The sequence below is a fragment of the Anarhichas minor genome, unplaced genomic scaffold (genome assembly GCF_050575085.1).
Source record: "Anarhichas minor isolate MPS153535 unplaced genomic scaffold, ASM5057508v1 ptg000002l, whole genome shotgun sequence".
Taxonomy (NCBI): domain Eukaryota; kingdom Metazoa; phylum Chordata; class Actinopteri; order Perciformes; family Anarhichadidae; genus Anarhichas; species Anarhichas minor.
In genome coordinates, this window is record NW_027466448.1 from 7,586,637 (window position 1) to 7,608,550 (window position 21,914).

Here is a 21,914-nt window from a genome sequence, read left to right on the forward strand (position 1 = left end):
TCCGGGTTGAATGTATACTTTAATGTGTTTATGTTTGAAAGATCCTGTGTGAAAACTACAAAGCAAGTCTCATGCCACAAGTATATAAATCAAACTGGTTTATAGTTTTGCTTACGTAGGACGTGCTTCTTAGGGCGCCAGTATGCTTCATCAGATGCGCTTGCCGGATGGTTTGCAAACCTTCGGAAACCGACGTCTGAATTTGGGGTGGGGGGGGGGGGGGCTTTTTTGGTCCAACGACTTCTGTATCTTTCCGAAATCGACCATCTGAGATTCCCGCCCCCTTCACGCTGTGACTGGCCAGGTGTGCGGGGGTGAGAAACTAGTCGAGGTTTGAACATGTCTATCAACAGAACTAACTCTTTTTTTCACGGGTAAGACTGAGTGCAAACCACGGAGGCCTTCCAGGAGTAGCTGAAGAAAATGTGTTCTGTTTCCCGCCTATTGAAACAATATCGAGTCTCCCTGATCCCCCCCCCCCCCCTCTCTCTATGACGACCATCTTTACATCCCTTCCTCGACCGTGGCCGTTCAGAACCGCCATCGTCACATTTTGCCAGACAACACGTAGTATGAACTAGTTCTTTCCTCGCATAACCTGACTCTTACTGTGCACATGCCATATTGTGGATGAACTTCCTTTTGTCCTTTTTAACAAAAGAATAATCCTCATTGTTTTTCTTTTAGTGTTAAAATCTACAAACCACACTCAGCCTTTTTGCAGCCTTGGTTTCATTCTGATCTTTCATCTTTGCCTTTTTGTTTTTTCTCATTGCGACACAGATTACGGTCAACAATCAGCATAAGTCATACGTATTGCAGGATAATGGGATTTTGGTGACGGGTTGGAGCTTGTGCCGGTACGTTGTCAGAACACGACTTCAACATTTAATGAAGCTACATGGACGTTATGTGTGATGTGGCCCGCAATTGGAAAGGGGAAAACCGCACTGAAGTTCTCCGCTTCAGTCTGCTTTTGAGACAAAAGAATAAAATCTTCATAAAACAGTCATTCAAGGTCCCAGCTGTGTCATTCAGATGTATAGGAAATGTCAGCCCGGGTGGTAAAATGAATTAATTAGGCAATGAAACGCGGTTACAGCAGCTTGGGCGAAAGTCTGCAGGGAGACAGCCATCAGCTGGAGGAAATGTGACAGTGCTGGGGATGACGTGAGCAGACAGACACCCGGACTTAGTTACGGGTTGTGCATCCATCTGTAACTACCATGTGGGAGGAGAGCAGGGTGCTGGCTCCGGCGAGGTATCGTTGGTGGTGGCTGTGAAGCAGTGTTTGGACAGAACGTATGAGTCAGTGGTACAGAGGTTTCCAAATGACTGATTGTAATTACAGGTCAGCTTAATTCTAGCCCGCTGCTAGCTGTCACACATGCTATATAGCCAAGTCCCTTTCTCTCTCTCTTTTTTCCCCGAACATATGACTTCAAAAACGCAGACATAAGCACACATACGTTGCAAGGTATTTACACACTCAAATAAAACAATCTTCGTTAAAATCACATGCTTGGACCGAGCACACACAACGCAATTGTTTAACACCTCAACAGTCAGCCCCAAGAGCTTTACGTTTCCCTTGGGAGCTTATTGAATTCTTAGTAAAGTCTCCGTCGGCAGGCGAGTTTAATGCACAGTCACAAGTGGCTGTATGTCTGCTGGCCATCTGGGGTAGTGGAGGAGCGTGTGGGATGAATGGTTTCATATAATAAACCACTGTCTTCTACCTCTTCTTCTCTCTCCTCCTCCTCCTCCGGCTGGTTTCCCGTACTCCCCACTCTCTAGCTCCCCCAAACCTCCGGCCTCCCTGCTTTTCTGGCAGCTATTTTTAATGCTGACCGAGCCACCGACCAACAGCATTCTTCGCCTCAGCAAGTCCTGCCTTCCTTTCCTTCCCTCCCCTTTGCTCTTTGCTGATTGTAATCAGAGGCACTTGGCATTTTCTATTTCACATGACGGTGTGAAGAGATGAGCAGAGTAGCCCCCGTCTATTGTCCCGCTTCACACGGTGTGTGTGAGGATTATCTGTGTATCAATAGCTTCTAATTGATATTAAATCATGGTTTCATGTGAGACACCATGCCGATGCAAAGGAATGTTAACTCCCATCAAAATTGACTGAGGTCGACTGAAGACTGAGACAAAATGTTTTTGTATTCCATCCCAGAGCTATTTCTCTACAGTATGAATGGGGCCTAATTGAGCGCAGACCGTTTGCAGGGCCTTGTGGATCCGTTATTTGGCAGAGACCTCCTTTTCCTTTCTCTTGCTCTTACTCTTTTCTGTTCTTTTCTGCAGGAAAGTGATGGCGCAGCAGTGGTCAGTGCTCTCAGGTTTCCTCCAGTTACACACTGGTCCTCTGCCCGTCCGTGCGTGTGTGTGTTCAACTGAATGTGTATTACATAAACATAACTAAACATTGTGTGTGTGTGCATGCCTGTGTGCATGGGCATGTTTATACCTGGTCCCATATGTCTCACCCCCTCCTTTTGGTGCCAAGGTGTTTATATCGGTAGAAAACGTCCCTTACCGACCTAGAGGGCGTAATTGAAGTCATGCGTAGCGAATGAGGGAATTCCAAACATTATTGGACTTTTCCGGCACTTGGCGGCGGGTCATGTGGCTTTGGACCGGAGTGGGTCCAACTTGGACAATAATACAGAACAAGTCTGCCTCGGGGGAAGGGGAGGCGTTCAGCGAAAACAAACCAAACCACAACAAAGTGTTGCAGCAGGAAAAAGTATAGTGTTTTTAAGGCGTTTATAAAAACAAAACTTTTGAACATTAGCTTTATTTATGATCTATTTGAATCAACTGCCTGACTCATTTCCTCTTCACATTATGCATAATGTCTAAAACAAGGTTCATGAGCAGAAATGTTATGAATAGACATACTTTCCATTGGGTTGGCTTTTTTTTTTTTTTTTATACTATATGCACTTGAAATTTCAGTTTTTCTGTGTTTTGCTTCTGAGTCATGACAACTTGGCTGGGGCAAACTTGAGGCTTTCTGTCAGCTATTATCCATTTTACTCTATGCTTTTAAAGGAAGTGCTGTCTTTCTCTGCGGGACCTCCAGACTTTGAATAAACCTCCCCGTCTGAGTTTGTGTCTCTTCTCAGCTTGAAGGCCCCAAAAGGCCACAGCCTATAGAAGCTGTTTGTGTACTCATACCACGCTGAAGTGTCTGTTCTGCAAGGAATCACCGAGAGGGGGAAAGAGGAACGGGGATGTGGGAGAGGAAATGAGAGGATAAGGTGAAGGAAGTACAGAGAAGTAAGGAGATAAATGCAGGTTGCATTAACTCTTCCCAGGAAATTATGCTCTTCCCGTTAAGAATGTGTAGGACTCCTTACATGGAGAGAAAGACACGATAGAGCTGAGAGAGCATCCTCCTCTTCTTTACTTTCTGTCATTGTCCTTTTGGGAATTTATGTATGCATGCTTGCAATCATTGAGGAGTAGCTCCTAACCCTTATCTAACCGCTCTGCCTCCTCGCTCACTCGCTCAATATTCACATCATCGTCAAGCTATCTCTGTTCATCTCTCTAATTAGCTGTGACGCTCTTCGTCTCTCTTTCCTCTCGCTGCGTTCAGGTGCAGTGCAGTTTTTGTTTACGATCTGTGCACGTATATGTGGGTATCTGTGCATTTATATATGTGGCAATGTGGGTGCAAATTGTTAAGTTTTGGGACTTCAATTGTTGAATCTAAGAAGGTGAATTGCTGTAGAAGACACAGTTCTCCTCTTTAATGCAGATGTTCTCTCATGACTCACTAACCAGCGGAAGATGGAACTCTATTTTGACCACTCCTTTTCTTTTCTGGGTCACAACGCTGTGTACTTCTGGAGTTTATTTAAGGCACGCATCGTCACAAAGAGATGTTTTACTGTGAAACTCTTCTGAACTAAAATGCCTGAGCAGTGACAGGGGAATGCCATTCGTTCATGCTAAGTCGCTGATACTGTAGAGCAGGACTTTCAAGTTCTCTGCTCTACAGGCAGAGAAACACATGACACAGTAGATTAGGATCCTGTTTTTAACATTTTTTGTGGTGTTTTCCTGCTTTACCACTGATCAAGCATTGCTCAGAGAAAAGTAAATCATTGTGGTGAGCTGGTCTGTACTTGCTTTGGTTCAGCCAGTCAAGCAAGACAAAAGATTACGCCCTCAACAAAAAAAAAGAAGCTCTGTGAGCTGACAGGAGGTATGCATGGATGCACTTGTGCAGAAGATGCTTTTCAGTGTTGTTACGTATGCCTTTCATAAGGAGTGTTTACCAACAGCATGACTAATGCCTGCTTTGTGTGTCTCAGTCTACTGGTTCAGGGTTGCCATCAGTCTCAGTAGGATTTGGAGGGAGTTCTGTTAAAAGAAAACCGTCAATTGTTAGTACACCTGCTGTCTACGTCTTGTAAAAAGTGATGCAAATTCTTTGTTGCGAAAAATAATTTCAATTTAACATCCGTCACAAACAGAAAACAAGTCCATATAACCATTTTTAAGTTGTCTACCATGTGCATGAAGTTTGTTTGATCCATATCATCATCTGACAGATATCCTCTTATGTTGGTGCCTGATTCATGTTGTATTATTTTTTTTTAAAGATGAGCTGATGGTCTTTCTCTTCCCTCAGACCCCGTTCACAACCAACAGAGGTACCACAGTGATTACAGTTCATCCAGTGAAAGCCCCTCAGTGACCTCCTCTGATCTAGACTACAGACAAGGTAAAATATATATAATTAAAGGAAATATAAACATGTATATATTAAAAATAGTAGTTACTGTACACAGGCAGTTTTCCTAATGTTACCATGTGGTTTCAGATGTGCTTTTGGTTTTATAATATTTCAGAGACAGAGCAGTACTTGACTCAGTATATGTTAGTACCATCATGCAATGGTGGTATTTTGTACACAATTTAAACCCAGAACAACAGACATCCTGTACTCCTTTTGTGTATATATATATTTGTACATGTATGCGTACACAGCTAATACTGCAATTTCTCTTCCAGCTAAGAAACCAGGCGACGTGAGGAGGTTTGGCTCCCAGCTGGCACTTTCCTCTGAACACGATGCCCTGTCGCTGACGAGCCACAACACACACAGGCACAGGTAACACACACATTTCCATACAGGAGGCAGTTTAACAAACAAGGTATTAGTGTTGCGTTTACTCCCTTAAGCAGCCAACTTACAACTACCAGTTAAATGGACAGTTCACCCCAAAATCAAAAAGGTTTTTCCTTTTACCTGTGGTCAGCATGGGAAATGCCTGGTGGCAATCGGGGGGGGGGGGGGCGTTCCGTCTCGGCTACTCAAGACATTTCACTTTGTTGTGAGCCGTTTCATGCAGGAACTATAGTAACTGCTTTGAACACCACAAGTCGAGTCGGCAGACAACTCTGCGGCCAAAACAGGGCAACTCACCAAAACTATCTAAATTGATAAATAGCACTACAGGTAAGAGGCTAAACATGTATTTTTGATTTGGGGGGGGTGAACTGTCCCTTTAATTGATGCATATGGAAATCTACCCCTTAGTGGATGTTACAGACGCGATCAGCATCTCTTATCCTATTCATCCTCATTCTGCCTCTCCAATATGAAGTCATTTGCAAGCCAGTTTCATTTAGCAAATTCAAGTGTTGAATTGCTGTGTTTGAACTTTACATGAAAAATGAATGTGAATTTTTCCATCTGCCCCACTGCATAGGAGTGTGTATGTCTTGAATCAAATGTGTTTGTGTACGTTTACGTTTGTTCACTCCACAGAACAGGGGAAGCCAGCGATGATGAAGCTGTCGCGTTCGGTCCTCTAACTAGCCTCTATCCCCATGCTTCTGTAGTGAGGTCATCTAATGTGACATCCACAATCAGCCATCTCCAGCTCTCTAATCTCTGGCATTACAGGAAAACCGCTGCCTGCTGTTGCTATGCCCGCTAACAGAAAGACCACTGTGTCCCACTGAACAGAGCACTTGTTTTCCCCAAACACTAAAAGAAGACATAGCAGCTAGTATTTGGTGTCCTTCTGTGTGTGTCAACACATTGAATGACATCATGTTGCTATTTTCATGTATTTATTTTAGGGAGAAAGCAAAAGAAGAAGTAAATAAAAATCGTACATTAGGCGACAGTCTTGTTTCAGCTTTCTGGCAATATCTGCTCCGACACCAACCCTCCTCTTCTCTTCTCCCCGCAGGCTGTATGAGGGGGCGGCGGATGAAGGCCTGGTTGGAGCAGAGCTGCTCCTCCAGAGACAGGAGGAGGAGGTGCAGCGGCTCCAGGCCCACCTGGCCAACAGGCTGTCCAGGGTCAACCTGTACCCCACAGACGACCCCCTGGCCCCACCTCGCACCTCCATGCTCGACCTTCGAGATCCCCTCGTCGCCTCTTTTGTACCACTTCGCAAACCCAAGGTTTGTGCTCTTTGTGGCGTAACAGACTCCAGGATATGCTTTAAATGATAATCTGTGTTTATTATTTATTATGTCAACCTTGAGGATCACTTCAGTTATTCTCCTTTCCGAACATTAATTTAGTTTACGTGCAAATACTATAGAGATGTAGACCACATATAAACAAGCACACATGACAGCCAACTCCTGAAATGAGTTAAAAGACATTTCAACAATGGGAACTCCCGAGTTCAAGTTCTGACTATCCATCGCTTGAAGCTTGTTTGTCTATCAGTGAATGTTTTCTATATGCAAATTGCCTGAGTGAAAAAACCGGTTGGATTTATCTCACCTACTATAAATAACTAAATGTGTACAAATGGTAAACATGGCAACAAATCTGCTGATGTTCGCAGTTAACCTCAAATACTGTTTATCATCGACACATGATTCATAATTAGTGTAGCTATTAAAAACAAGCTTGAACCTGCAGTGTGAGTCTTTGTGTTTGGTTATGTGTGTGGGTGTGTGTCACAGATGGTTTTGTATCGTAATTCAGCAATGACAAGTCAGCACATTGAACAATCGGATGTCATAATAGCAAAGGGATGTTATTGAAAAGAAGGTCCAGGGTGAAAATGGTCTTTTAACATTCTGTAAATATATGTTCCCTCAATAACAATTACTTTGTATCTTGACACCAATGACAGAACTTCCATGGGCCTGAGTTTGTGAAGATGGCCAGTGATCCCTGTGTTGCCTTATCCGTTCCCTCTTCAATAATGGTGAGGATGTACATTTAATGCCACCTTTTTAAGCCATCGTATCCATGATGTTGCCACAGAAACTGCTTTGTATCTCATTTGCAGTCCTCTAATCCTTCCTTCTTTTTTTTTTCTGCCCACAAGAAGCGTGGCAAGGTGGAGGAAGTGCAGCGGAAGGTGGGTGTGGTGCTGCTGAATGGCCAAAAGCTGGAGCTGAGCTGTGAAATCAAGGCAGTTTGTAAAGACGTTCTTGATATGGTGGTTGCCCACATCGGGCTGGTGGAGCACCATCTCTTCGGCCTAGCCTACCTCAGAGGTAATGCATGTCTGTGGTTGGAGTTACATGTATGCATACGTAGGGCATCAGTCGTCTATGTGTGGTTATGTAGTTACCGTGCTATGGTTGTTATTAGTTAACCAATGTTTGCTCCGTTACTGATCCACGTTGACCATTAAAACCTTCTTTCTCCCTTAAGAAAACATTCCAGGAATCTAGTGTTGCTCATGGAAGACCTTTTGAAATTGCATATTATTTATTATATGTCCCCCCTCTTAAATGCAAAGTATAAAACTGTGAGAGCACATCTCAATAACATGAAATGGTGTTTGATTAGTTTCACAATATTTCCATGTAAATACATTTTCTACCCCTGATGTCTCCGTGAAGATGCAAAATGTTGACGTTGCTGATTAATTTCCTCTCTCCGCTCTCAATAATCACACACACAGATGATGAGTTCTTCTTCGTTGAGCCTGATGCCAAACTGTCCAAAGTGGCCCCAGAGGGATGGAAGGAGGATCCTAAGAAGAAGAAATCCGATGTGCCTTTTAATCTTTTCTTACGCATCAAGTTCTTCATTGATGACGTCAACCTCATACAGTGAGTATATCTTTTTGTAAAGTGACACGAGTTTCATTGTTACAGAACAATGGACCCATGTGGTAGCATATCACGTTTAACATATCCAAACATGTCTGTATTTGCCTGTGTATAACAGGCACGCTATGACCAAACATCAGTACTACTTGCAGCTGAGGAAGGATATCTTGGAGGAGAGGATGCGCTGTGACACAGAAAATGCCGTGATGTTGGCTTCACTGGCACTGCAGGCTGAATTTAGTGACTACCAACCTGAGGTACTGAATCAGTCAGCTAACAACACCTGAACTACTGGTGTAAACTGAATTTTTTAAATTGTGTAATCGTCATATATTTATATCAATATATATATGTCATATCAAGTATTTTTTTTTATTTTTTTTTATTTTTTATTGATATTAGGCATCAATGAAGCATTTACAAATGTCTTTCAGACAATGTAGATTGCATGTGAAGATTTTCAGATGATGCTCATTTTTGTTATACACATAGAGGTTTTTGTTGTTTTAAATATTAGTATTGCTGAATATAGAGGTAAAGATCTCTTTTGTAAAATGTTAAACAAACAAAAAATTATGAAGTTGACCATTGGTCACATTAACTGCATCACTAGGGGCTTTTTTGGCTTTTTCATTTGGACATTTCCAATCATTGTGGTTGTTAATGCAGGCTTAGGTTTTGGCAAGGGTTCAAGTTGTCTCTCCAAATTTTTCTCGACTGTGCAGCCAAAATACAGACACTCCGGCCCTTAAGGACAAACATGACCCCATTGAAACCCACAATGTGTGATCCCACAGCCATTACAGCATAACATCATGCTTTCTATCATATCAGGCAATCAATCTAGAGCCCTGGCTTCAAAGTTGTAGTTTTTTTTTACAATTTTCCAACAAATTCAACCATTTCACATGTTTGCCTTTTGGTGTAAATGCATTCTAGGGTTGTTTCTGCTGTATTATGGAGCACTGCAGTGTTTGATGCAATAAAAAAAAAAAGATCATTACGTTCCAGATTATTGACATATCTAAGACTGTGAAAAAAAGTCCCCAAGCATTCAGAAACGTAATATTTGGTAATTATGATCAGGAAGGAAGTTGGTTAAAGATTATATTCTGTGAAAGTGGAAAATAATATTGATATAATTTTACTGCATTTGTTTTAGAAGCAGGCATTTGTGTCCTCGAGGGACATCAGTACAACCTTTTTAAACTTCATGAAATGACAAATTGAAAAATAATGCTGTTAATCTCTGTTCCTCAGCTCCATGGGAAGACCTACTTCAGACTGGAGCACTACGTCCCGGTGTCGGTCCTGGATAAAGTGGACCAGACGACCATCAAGGAGGAGCTGCCCAGACTTCACAGCAACTACTATGGAGCATCTGACTCTGATGCAGAGTTTGAGTTTCTCAAGGTCAGCAAGACCAGAGTGTATCGTAATCACGGTTTCTGAAAGATGAACCAAGATATCTTCAGTTATTGCGACACAAAGTGTTTGTGACAAACAAGTGAACATTTTGTATGCACAAAATACCAGGTGTTCCAGGAGAAAGTTTATAGAGAGTTTATGTTTGACAGCAAACAAAAGTGAACCAAAATGAATAATATCATCATATTGTATGTAGTCGGATAAACATCTGTGCACTCGTATTGGATCACTGACCCAACGAAAGACCTTTTGTCTGCATGAGAAGCTCCAGAACTCAATTTTAATCTGCCTCAAAACACGTTCACCCTCTGACTCTCTATTGGTTGTCTTAAAGGTGAGCCAGAGGCTGACAGAGTACGGTGTCCACTTCCATCGGGTGCTTCCTGAGAAGCGCTCCCAGACGGGCATCATGCTGGGTGTCTATTCCAAGGGAGTGCTCATCTTTGAGGTGCTGAACGGAAATCGTACCCCGGTGCTAAGGTTCCCCTGGAGGGAGACGAAAAAGATTTCCTTTGTAGTATGTATTCGTCTTTATTATCAAAAATAAAACTGTGTATTCTCTCTAGTTGGTCCTGAATTTCACTGAAATGTTTACCTTGTCACCCTGAAGAAAAAGAAGATTTGCCTCCAGAACACATCAGATGAGATTAAGCACCTGTTTCAGACGGACAGCAATAAGACCTGTCAGTATCTGCTACAGCTCTGCTCTGATCAGCACAAGTTCCACCTCCAGATGAAGGCCCGCCAGAGCAACCAGGAGCTTCAAGACCTAGGTAGGAGACAAGTGAGCATCCACACAAGTGTGCAGTGGTCACATAACACAGTCTCGGGCTTAGACGGAGGGGAGTTTTTGGCCAGTAAGAAGTTACATATTGTCACTGAGAGGAAGGTTCATATGTCGCAGAGATGCTTTCACACATTAGGCCCAAAAGTGTCGTATCATGTGTCCAGAAAAGGGCAAACCCCCTGATGTCAACGCTAAACTACACTGTTTCTAGCTGCAGTTTCATGTGTCAGCCATTCCACATAAGCTCTCCAGATAATAGCTGGTGCCTGCTCATTTCCTTCTGTTAAGATTTAATTTTGTTTCAATGACTTCACATACAAGTAGTTATTCTACCTGAATAAGCTCCGCTGCTTTCAACTGATATCAATGTACTTTTTGTCGTTGCTCATGTGCATCATCTAACCTGTCTATTGTATCTATTGTTTTATCTATTCTAAGTGGGCAATAAGTGAATCAAACGTGTGGGCAATTTTTACAGTTGCTTTATCTTTTTCATGGTACCTTGGTTTGTTAGATTAGTTTGATTTGGCTGAACATCAGAACAGCTTTGCCTTCATCACGCTCCAATACTCCCACCAAATTGTAGACATAAAGTCATAACTACGTTAATAAGTTGACCGCCAAGAAGACTGACCATTCCATTAGTTCTGATGATTGAGATGGATAACTCGAGAGAGAAAAAACATAATGGTGCCGAGGATAGTACCCGCTTTTTCAGTCTTGACAATAATTACTTCAGACTGCTGAGTAGATGTCACAGATCAACACTTTTGCTTGTTGGGGATTTCCCTGCTTTATCTTTTTCGATTCTTTTCTGTTTTGCATGTCTTTTCTGGTAACCAGAGAACAGCCCCTTGAGCAGTTTGCAGTATTCCCTTGACCCTCGGAGTGGAGACACAGTGGGGAGGACGGTCAGCTCGGGCAGCCTGGCCCTCAGCTTATCGACACGCTCCAACCCAGACCACCTCAAGAGGATCTCCTACTCAGAGGTGGCCCTCCACAAGGCACCGTCTGGCCCGATATTGGTCCAAGATGAGCTTCACTTTCCGGGTTTCAATCCAGTGGCCTCAACCACTTCCAATCCGCGGATAATGAGCCGCTCCCACCACAACCTCGACCAGATGCCAGAGTCTCCAGAGCTCCGGCCAGCAGAGTCATATCGTGGACAGCCGCACATGAGGATGAGTCAGGCACCACCCAGCCAAGTGGCCCCTCACTTCCAGCAACACCAGCGAGCCAGCTCAGACACAGACTCCCTCTTGCACCAACAGGACAAGTGAGTTGAAATACGTGAAATGTTAAGCAAAAGCCAAAACACACTAGTATGTGAGAGAAAGTCTTAGTGGATGTTGGAAATGCTGACTATTTCTTTGGTATTTCATTACTTTACCATTCATCAAACTTTGCGAGAACTAGAATATGTTCTGCTTTTTTATGCCTTTTTCATTTTCCCTTTAAATCATATTTCATGCCCTGTTAAGGAAATGGGATCTTGTGTTTATTAGTTGGCCCTCTGTAAAGTCTACAGTGCCAGAGCCTCCAAGCTCACTTCAGCACAGGCTAAGGTTTCTAAGTGAGGACTTGTTACTGGGATTAAAGCTCTGCCTAACACCACAGAGACACAGACAGCTCTACCTCAAGCCTCTAATTAAACCTCTGGGGGTCTCTGTGTGTGTGTGTGTGTGTGTGTGTGTGTGTGTGTGTGTGTGTGTGTGTGTGTGTGTGTGCGCACATGCACATGCACCCTTGTGTCTGTGAGATTGTTCTTACCAGTGTGTGTTCCTATTATAAATCAGGAACAACCCTGTTTTCTGTCAGTTGCTCCCTCTCGTGTCGGTTTTACAGATGACATATGTGACGTTACACAGTTGTTTTTAATTTTGTTGTTTTTTTAAACTCCTTTTCGTTCTCCTGATTCCTCCTCAGGCTAAATTATTTACCACTTACCCTCTCTCCTCCTCAGGTCTTTTGGCTCGGTGACCCACAGCAGCCCAACCTGGAGTCTCGGCACGTCCAAAAAAGAATCTGACTCTTCTTCCACGGAGGAGACTGGCCAAGCATATGTAGTCGGTAAGGATCTGAAATGTACATCTGTGCTTGTATAAATCAATGTAATCTTAATTCCACACTCGCTGTGATTAATCTGATAATTCATCACAATGATTAATATATTTCTCCAGCGGTTAAGATAGTAGTTCTGTGCGGCTCCAGCTCTCCGTGAGATAATAAAAGAATTCAGGCGACATCAAATGCCACATACACCTTTACATAGGCCTTTTTAAGATCAATCTTATGAACTTTGGGAAAGCAACTAATTATGACGAACGTGTATTCTGAAGGCGAGCAGTTGGATCTAAAACAAAACTGCAGTGTGTAATTTGAGGTCTGTGGCAAGTCAACAGTAAGAAGGAAAAACAGGCGGCACAGTTCACATTCAATACTTTGCATGTTTGGTATAGTGTTACCTGCTGTGCAGTAGCTGAGTTCCAACATAGGGAACATTGAATTATTAGTGTTAAAATCCCTTTTAGTTTACTGGCATCAATGCTCATCTAACTATATTAGATTAATATAGTTTCCCTGGTAAGACTGTTTCAGTGTGCCAGTTCCAGCACAAAGGCAAAATATTAAAATGATTCCTCATTGCATTACAGGAGCAGACTGACGACAAAATAACGACTTTTTTTTTTTTTTTTTTTTTTTTTACTTCACGTAGTATAATATTCTCATGAAATGGTCTGATCATGCAGGGGGCTTGTGCATGTGTTGATTATTAATTGATGACAATACATGTTTTTGTGAATATTTGCTGTATTACTGTCTGTAAATGGGCAGAGAGGCAGACCAGAAGTTTACGTTGTTCTGTATAATGTACAAAACCAAAGCCCAGCCTCGCTGATCTCTTGTGTTTCTGTTCCCAGGTGTCAGTATGCACAGTTCCTCTGGGCCTTCATCCCCAGCCTCTATTAACGGTGTGTATCAAAATATCTTTCCCTTCCCCAGATACATAGACACTGGATGTCCACGCTTTGTATACTTTATAATCTCAAAATGCAGAAAACATCCCACCGCTCTCTACCGTCACTCATTTTGTAACGTTCTGAATCCCCTGGGGTTAGGGGTCAATCTGTTGAACCATGGCACAGCCAAGTACGGATATACAAAAAAAAAAAAAAAAAAAAACTTGTGTTCTAAATCACAATTATATAATGCAGAATTGAGTCTCGGTCCTCTCAGTGCCTCCTGCCTGTGGAACTGGCCCCGGTCCCACCACTTAATAGCTTCATGCTTGGCACTGAACTCGTGACCTTCCCTTTCATCCGAGCTTAACCCGCCTTTTCAGGCCCATTAGCCAGCAGTGCTAAAGTAGTTGTCCTTCAGCAACACTGTATGCCTGCCTGAGCTGATTAATATTTGCAGTGTAGATATACTAATCCTCTCAGAATGGCCTGCTGTTAAATTAATTTACCAGAATTACAATGATACCAATCAGAAATAACGGCGCTAATGTATTAACTGTATATTCTGGTAAATATAACAAATGTAATTTGTCCTTGTGCCGCACAGATTCACTCAAGAAAAAGCTCATTGCCTTACCGTCTCTAGAGAGAGAGATCACAACTGTAAACCTGAAGAAAGATGTGAAATATGGCCTGGGTAAGGGTCCATATGCAACAACTCAAGTATTCCTGAGATGTTTTGTGTTTGATTGTGTGTTTATGTGTTTACATCTTGTGTGTGTGTGTTCTCTAGGGTTCCAGGTTGTTGGAGGGGAGAACTCTGGTCGGATGGACCTTGGCACCATCATTAGCTCCATTACACCTCGGGGTCCTGCTGACGTCAACGGCTGCCTCAAACCTGGTAGGCCGGTGATTTGCTTCCGCTCTTCCTCTCGTATGGCAAGATCATGATGTTTGTTTTGGTGTCCGCTGTGATGATAGTCAGCAGTGCTAGCATGTGTGTCACAGTTGTAATGTTGATGCAGGTGACCGGCTGATATCAGTGAATGATGTGAACCTTGAAGGGCTCTCTCACGCCACCACGATTGACATCCTCCAAAATGCTCCTGATGATGTCACTCTGGTGGTGTTGCAGCCCAAAGAAAGCCTCTACAAAGGTAAAATGATCTTTTTTTTTGTTTTGGTCACATCTCGTTGTCGTCATGTCCAGAGTGCAGTACCAGTGTTTTCTCTTTCGTCCACGCTTGCAGACTGTTTGTCTTCCTTTTTTTGACAGAATCTTCTCCAGGCTATGTTCCCTATCAAGCCAAGTCTGCATTAAAGGCACTAAACTCTGGCCAGAGACGAGAACTAGACTTTGATACCTCGACAGAGGAGCAGGTGGGAGCAGGAAGCCCCAGCCCTCCACTCCATGGCGCCGGCACACCGCCATCCACCTCCTCCCTAGTCCACCAGCACCCCAGCCTCAGTTCGCAGGACTCCAGGACGAGCAGCGTTGCTAAAATCAGCCCACCCCCTGCTAATGGAGTCCACCAGTGCCTACAACGAGCTACAGCCGCTGCCACAGCTGTAACCGTCGCAACCGTTGCCCAACATCATAGACCAGAGCCTAACATGGGTTTGGATCCTGCGCCACCGGCTCTGCCACCCAAAACTAGAAAAGCTAAAGTGTCAGAAGCTCCTAAAGTTTCCGAGCACTCTGACTGGGGCGATTCGGACATGGATGAGGAGACTTATTCCAGTAGTCAAGAGAAACTCAAAGTGAAAGAGGTGCGGCCTTTGTGTTTATGAATTCATTGGTTTTATACATCGTCCCACAGAGTAGTTGTCTACTCAAGAGATCTACGAATCAAAACTCACAAAAGGTTGTGTTTTTTTGTCTTCGTGGAGCAAATTAAAATCAACTTTTCTTAAAGGAACAGGATACGTTCTTCCACAAACAAGCATCACGCTTTACCTTTCAGATGCTTGGAACAACAAACCTGTTGTGTGTGTATATAACCTTTGCCTAGCATTACATGTACAATGTCAATGCAAGGCACTTTGTTACCTGTTCACTGCATGTCACTCCCTGAATGTAATATCTGCTCAGTTCAGCTTCCTCACTCCGCCTTGATCCCTTTTTCTCTCTGCATGTTCCAGCTTGTGATAATTCAACTTAATACCCTGTTCTCTGTTTGCAGGAATACATCATGGAAAATGTAAATGCTAATGCCCCAGGGGTCAATAGTCTCTGTCCCGGAGAACTATTTGACGTTGAGCTGTCTAAAAACGACAGCAGCCTGGGCATAAGTGTCACGGTACTGTTCGGCAAGGTTTTCACCCTCTCTTATTGTTTTGCCCCTTTCCCTCTCATCCTGTTGTCTCTCTGTGTTTACATGTTTTGCTTGGTTGGGGTCTGCTTTCTTAACGCTGTATGTTGTCGGCTCTGGAAGCTCCTGTGGAAATATTGTCCACCTAATTCTTTTTGCATGCTGCCTTCTTTTTTTGATCAATAAGGATTTTTATTTATTTATTTTTTTTTTTTAATAAAGTCACTCTGATACCTTCACAGTAAGGACCATGAACATTTTAAACAGGACTGGTTAGTGAGCTCTCTTTTGGCTTCCTACACGTTTGTTGCTGCTCCTTTATTGATTGACGATAACACTCGATAACAAATCATGTGATTGTGTGTGTCATGTGACCAGGGTTGCTGTAATAACTGATTGAGTGTGTATGAAATTAACCATGAGCTTCACCTCAACAATAAACCCATCATCAAGACTCATTCATAACCAAATGGACACGGAATAGAACTTTACATTCTTTGATTATTAGGATTTAACATCTCAATAATTTTGTCAATAACATCACAGTGGAGGATTTTTTTCATTTTTAAACTAATTCAGAATTGTGATATGATAAAGGCTTTGTCTAACTTCGTTTATTTAGTGGACATTACATTATTATTTTGTAGGCTGTGCTTTGCTGTGGCACTTTTGGAAAGTAATGTCATTCCAAAGTTATTCCAAGGATGAACTATTGAAGAATCCACCGACACAGACGGGATAGTCAGCTGATGGCATTTCTAAACAAATGGCCACACCTGGCATTTATCATTTTAGCAATAACACCTAAAATGAAAAAGAACCTCCACCCTCCCATCACCCCCAAAAATACATAATTACCTATTTTCTCTTTGGCTGATTAGACTAAGAGGTGTGTTCATTTGTTAGGGAGGAGTCAACACGACTGTTCGACATGGAGGCATCTACGTCAAAGCCGTCATACCCAAAGGAGCTGCTGAGCTCGACGGAAGGATACAGAAAGGTGACGGCCTAAACGGCCATGTTTCAGATGATGACGTCAAATAGAATTATGACCTGAAGATTTATATATTTGGACTCTCTTCGTGTCTGTCACCTGTGCTCAGGTGATCGTGTGGTGGCTGTCAATGGAAATAGTCTGGAGGGAGCCACTCACCAGCAAGCAGTAGAAGCTCTCCGAGATACTGGGCAGGTGAGGGATGACATTTGACAAGCGGTTTAATTGCTGCCCAGCTGGCCGCTAACACTAAGTACATTCCAGTCATTTAGCAGATGCTTTTATCCAAAGTGATTTACAATTCACATTCATACACAGTAGGCACAGCTATGGGAGCAATCTTTCGGTCTTGCTCAAGGACACATCGACACGCGACTAGCGGAGCCGGGGATCGAACGACCGACCGAAGGACGGCCCTGTTCTCCACTTATCCACAGTCGCTCCCCAAGTAAATAACTTTCTCCCTCAGATGGTGCACTTGTTGCTGGAGAAGGGTCACCCGCCTGCAGACAGTGTCCATGCTCCCCTCACGCCTCAGTGCACGCGACTAACTGCAGCCAGCGGCCAAGACCAGACCAAGAACAAAGAGCAGCCACTTGAGGTCAAAGAAAAACCCGAGTACAGCTTTGTTACACGAGGTGAGGCGGCCACAGATAGTGTTTCCTTGTTGATTAGTAACACAATTGTAAATTAGGTACCATTAATACTGTAATTTTGAAAGATACCCACTTGATTTGTGTAACTCAGACTGCTAAGTGTGTATTTCATTTCAAATTACTTCGTCCCTCCACCGTCTATACATTCCTATCCTGTGCAGGGTCAGAGGGGCTTTGTTGGCCGAGAGATCGAGTACACCCTGGCCTGGACACAACAAATAAATAGAATCTGCATGTCTTCGTTCCCACAGATAATGTGTTTGATGTGTGCCTGCTGAAGAACACATCAGGTCTGGGCTTCAGTTTCAGTCGTGGGGACAACATCCCTGACGAACCCCCCGGCTCCAGCATGGTGCGGGTTAAAAAGCTGTTTCCTGGCCAACCAGCTGCAGAGAGCGGTCGCATCAAGGTGGGCGACGTCATCATGCGGGTCAATCAGACCCCCCTCAAAGGACTCTCGCAACATGTAAGTAGGATATCTCTGCAGTCGCTGCGGCCACAGGTTCTTATAAATGGTATAAACTATTTTAATACCACAATTTATTTGGATCTGGTCTGGTCTGTCCTCTCATTCCTTCACATAGGAGGTGATATCAGCCTTGCGAGGAACAGGACAGGAGGTGACTCTGCTCCTCTGTAGACCTGAATATCATGTCCTACCTGAAATGGACACTTCAGCTTTGGTGAGTCAGTAAATAATGCTCCTTTTTGTCTTCCAACTGCGGTGTGGACATTTCAAGTACCAGTAACTGGTAACTCAATTGAAACTGATTTCTTCCCAGACACCCATGTCATCCCTCCGAAAGGAGCTGGTGACCCAGGCAGAGTCTAGCCTGAGCTTCGGCAGGGCAATATCTCCTCCGGCTTCACAAGGCAAGAGGAGTCAGGGCCTCGTGGAGGACGCCCTGGAGAGGCTGCTGGTCAAAACCCCCGGCCGACACAACAGCTACAGCGACAGCACTGACGGGGATGAGGAGGTGGAGGAAGCCTTCAGCACCGGCCCCGTGGACCACAGCAGGCAAACTTGGGAGCGGAGTGTCTACCACACCCCCAGCAGCAACCTGGGGCTGGAACGCTACGACAGCGCTGGTCAACTGGACGACACCATCAACTCAGGCTTCTACTCCCCAAACCTGTCGATGGCGAGTTCGGACCTCAGCAAGAGGTACTTGAAGAATGTTTAAATAATGGTCATATCCACATTCATTGTATTCTCTGATATTTCATAATTGTGTCTTTGTTGTCTGTGCAGGTGTCCTCCGTCCCCCGTGACGGCTAATCTGGAGCCGTCCCCCCTGCATATGGTGTCCTCCCTCACTGCCCCAAGCCCAGATCCCCTGCCTCCTCCACTGCCTCTGCCGTTAAACCTCACCATGTCCGGCAATGGACAGGACATGGAGGACTTTGGCCCGGTAAGGAGTGAGGAATGAAAAATGTGGATCTAAATTTTTTAAATGTAGGGGAATTTCTCTAATTGAGATGCATCTCTGTTGTTAGGAGGTAGAGCTAAAGGTCTCCTTGGTGAAGTCAGACAAGGGCAGCCTGGGCTTCACCCTCACTAAAGGTAATGATCATGGATGTTACATCCATGACATCGTCCAGGATCCAGCCAAAGGAGATGGAACTCTGAGGCCCGGGGACCGGATGATTACGGTACAAATTCACCCTTATTCCCTTAAACTGGTCACAGTTTACAATATGTTTCAGCCTATGTTGTTGGTGCATCAAAGTAAACAAAAAGACTGTGGTTTCAAACAAAAAAAGTGTCAAGCAAAAGGGCGTGTCTCCCAAATTGTCGATCGATTCCTTTAAATCCATAAAGTACGAGTCGTTTATTTTTCTATCTCCAGGTGAACAACACGGATGTGAGCAATATGGGCCACACCGAGGTGGTCAATCTTGTGCGCACGGCCCCTCGTGTGGTTGACTTGGTGGTAGGGAGGGTTCTGGAGGCTCCCAAGCCCCCCATAGAAGCCCACCTGCTGCCTGACATTGGCTTCAAGGGCAGTCAAGAGCCACTGGGTAAGAAACGGCCCTCATGAAAAAAACATGTCTGGCACTTTTCATAGGTTCCCAGAAGCTGCATCCTAAAATAAGTACGTCAAGTCAAGTCTTGATTGTTTCACATCTTGTTCTGTCGCCAGGTTTGGTACTGGATGGTGGCTGTGACAGTGTATATGACGTCTTGTTTGTGAAAGACATTGTTCCCGGTTCAATGGCCTTTGAGGAGGGCAGCCTGAGACCACTTGATCTAATCCACTACATCAACGGGGCTCCCACGCAGTACTTGACTCTCAGTGAGAGCACCAGACTGATGGACCTGTCCCTCGACGACCTCACACTCAAAGCCACGAGGTAGTCTAGAAAACAATGACGTGTGTAGCCTGTGTGGAATTTTACATGCGGAGTCTGTAAGTCATTGATCTGAATGGCATTACAACAAGTTATTTCATACATTTTTTTTTTTTCCTCAAAGGGATGGACAGCCTGTTTCTACCGGGCAGAAAAGTGTCTCTTTTCTGAACAACAATGTTAGCCCCAAGGTTTCCTCCAGCATGAATGGTACATTTCAGATCTGTAAAAAGAAACGAAAACAAATGCTGAGTGTGTCTATTATTTTACATCTAATTGCAACTTTGCTTTCTGTTTAAGGGTTTCTTAAAGGAGAAGATCTAAGAGATACAGAGAGTCCAGCAGCACTTTGTCCTTTAGAGGTAAGTTTAGAAACACATTTTACTCTTAATTCCATGTTGTGCTTTGTATCTGAATTAAGAGACAATTCTTATCACAATAATATTGTGAATAGTGTGACTTTTGCCATCAAGCTTTGCCTCAATAGCGACTTCACTACCAAACAGTTGTCTACTAAAGTTTTCATCCCGGATTAAAGTATGATTACACATGTATTTGTTGAATATGTAGGAGGAGATCATACATCTGGATCTGGAGAAGCTGCAGTCAGGAGGTCTGGGTTTCTCTGTGATTGGAGGGGAAAGGGGGATCTTTATCAAGTCCATCACACCGGGAGGAATAGCAGAGTCCTCGGGCAAACTGCAAGTGGGAGACAGGCTGCTGAAAGTGAGTTATATTTGACATCTGCTGCTCAGAATTCGTATTGATTAATGTTCTTTTGTTCAACAAGATTGAATGCATATTGTTCATTTACTGTTTAACTTTCCGCCAAATGCATTTAACAGCTGACCTCTGCCCACACTATGAACTTCACGCAAACAAAATAACAAATACTGCAAAACGTTTAATCTGCTAAACATAGTTTTTCTTCGCGTATCAAAGATTGTGATTTTTCTTTGCAGGTGAATGAGGAACTAATGACAGGTGTGTCCCACACCAAAGCTGTCACCACCATCCGTAAAGCTAAAGGCCTGGTGCATCTTATAGTGTCCAGACCGCCAGACCAGAACCCAAGCACATACCTGGCCTATCTGCCCATCAACTCTGACAAGTGCAATGGAAACACAGGTACAAGCAGAGACGCAAAAGCATGGAATCTCTACGTGTTTTAGAAAGGTTTTGTGTGATTTCGTCTCTTAAATCATTTACGAAGATGGAATTCTATTGTATTTTTAATAATCTGACCTTTTCTCTCTGCAATCTCTCCTTCATGTTGCTTTCAGATCTGAGTGAGGACAATGGAGCAAAGACGAAGCTGTTTTCTCTCCATGATGAGCTGAAACCTGGCGGCGGTCCTCCCATTCCACCAATAGGTAACAACATACAGGGTACAAAGTGGACTGAAAATCTCCGTAGAACCATGTTAAATGTTGTTTGATTTGAACAAAAATAAATTAACTTGTATATGAAATAATAAAATTGTTAACTTCACAAACTCGACTTCATTCTCTTGTTTCAAAGACTATGAAGATGATCCTCGAGGACACAGAAGAGAGACGGAGCAGAGCGCAGAGCTTTCAGAGGACACAGACTGTGATGGCTCTTCTTTACCTGAAGACTCCCCCGAGGTACAAATCGAATCCATCCAACTTGATGAAACATTGAAGTTATATGCAGCTTCAGTTTATTATATATATATATATTCTTTAATTCTTTCAAAATAGAGTTCCAGGAAAGTGGAATGGCAAGAGGAGAACGTTGACGATCCGAGGAATGAAAAGTAAGATTTTGCTTTTCGGGTTTGCACTTGGGACTGTGAATATATTAATAAACATCTCACTGGTTATGTTTTCGAATCAACAGCTATCTGCAAATGGGTGCTGGACAGCCAGAGGAAGATGAAATCACATGGGGAAGTGATGACCTGCCAATTGAGAACATGAACTCCAAATCAAGAGATAGTAAGAGCGACTTTGGATTTTAAATTTGAGTGTAAGATGTGAGTTAAAGTTACAGGTGATGCGGCAATTTCTAATTGGGGTTGTCAGAATGGAGTCTATAATAAAGAGGAAGTAATTTCAGATTTGTCTTCGCTGACAAAAAGTTGTTTGTGCCATTAGTTTTGTAATTTTGAATTATGTTCCTAATTCTGCTTCAACTGTCTCTGCCCCCCTCCAGACGGGCCAATCATCACAGAGGATGAGCTGACCTCTTTGCCCCTCGTCAAAGTGATCCCTGATGGCCAGTACACAGGACAGAAGCTCAACACTGTGGTCCGCATGATGAGGGGACTCCTGGAGCAGAAGGTCCCGCTGCAGGAGTTTGATGTAAGAATCTACTTTGAATTTAAATGCATGTGAA

General features: G+C 43.5%; 1 protein-coding gene across 4 annotated transcripts in view; it reads left to right on the forward strand.

Annotated features, from left to right (window-relative positions):
- The window catches only part of ptpn13 (protein tyrosine phosphatase non-receptor type 13), a 39,050-nt gene that overhangs the window by 13,772 nt on the left and 3,364 nt on the right, over nt 1-21,914 (forward strand). The window contains exons 8-44 of one of the 4 annotated variants that reach the window (XM_076087870.1): nt 4,652-4,744; nt 5,035-5,134; nt 6,225-6,441; nt 7,131-7,205; nt 7,329-7,500; nt 7,914-8,064; nt 8,183-8,321; nt 9,325-9,477; nt 9,827-10,009; nt 10,103-10,265; nt 11,123-11,555; nt 12,243-12,349; nt 13,201-13,251; nt 13,847-13,936; nt 14,033-14,140; nt 14,265-14,396; nt 14,516-15,009; nt 15,423-15,554; nt 16,458-16,551; nt 16,655-16,740; nt 17,015-17,183; nt 17,453-17,667; nt 17,786-17,884; nt 17,984-18,366; nt 18,454-18,613; nt 18,699-18,854; nt 19,052-19,223; nt 19,346-19,556; nt 19,678-19,763; nt 19,854-19,915; nt 20,124-20,279; nt 20,516-20,681; nt 20,837-20,926; nt 21,075-21,181; nt 21,278-21,333; nt 21,417-21,514; nt 21,732-21,880. In XM_076087870.1, the coding sequence (XP_075943985.1) occupies nt 4,652-4,744; nt 5,035-5,134; nt 6,225-6,441; nt 7,131-7,205; nt 7,329-7,500; nt 7,914-8,064; nt 8,183-8,321; nt 9,325-9,477; nt 9,827-10,009; nt 10,103-10,265; nt 11,123-11,555; nt 12,243-12,349; nt 13,201-13,251; nt 13,847-13,936; nt 14,033-14,140; nt 14,265-14,396; nt 14,516-15,009; nt 15,423-15,554; nt 16,458-16,551; nt 16,655-16,740; nt 17,015-17,183; nt 17,453-17,667; nt 17,786-17,884; nt 17,984-18,366; nt 18,454-18,613; nt 18,699-18,854; nt 19,052-19,223; nt 19,346-19,556; nt 19,678-19,763; nt 19,854-19,915; nt 20,124-20,279; nt 20,516-20,681; nt 20,837-20,926; nt 21,075-21,181; nt 21,278-21,333; nt 21,417-21,514; nt 21,732-21,880 (5,708 nt within the window). The remainder of the gene's footprint in view (nt 1-4,651; nt 4,745-5,034; nt 5,135-6,224; nt 6,442-7,130; nt 7,206-7,328; nt 7,501-7,913; nt 8,065-8,182; nt 8,322-9,324; nt 9,478-9,826; nt 10,010-10,102; nt 10,266-11,122; nt 11,556-12,242; nt 12,350-13,200; nt 13,252-13,846; nt 13,937-14,032; nt 14,141-14,264; nt 14,397-14,515; nt 15,010-15,422; nt 15,555-16,457; nt 16,552-16,654; nt 16,741-17,014; nt 17,184-17,452; nt 17,668-17,785; nt 17,885-17,983; nt 18,367-18,453; nt 18,614-18,698; nt 18,855-19,051; nt 19,224-19,345; nt 19,557-19,677; nt 19,764-19,853; nt 19,916-20,123; nt 20,280-20,515; nt 20,682-20,836; nt 20,927-21,074; nt 21,182-21,277; nt 21,334-21,416; nt 21,515-21,731; nt 21,881-21,914) is intronic. The other 3 variants (XM_076087885.1, XM_076087879.1, XM_076087893.1) reach the window with 3 other exon arrangements.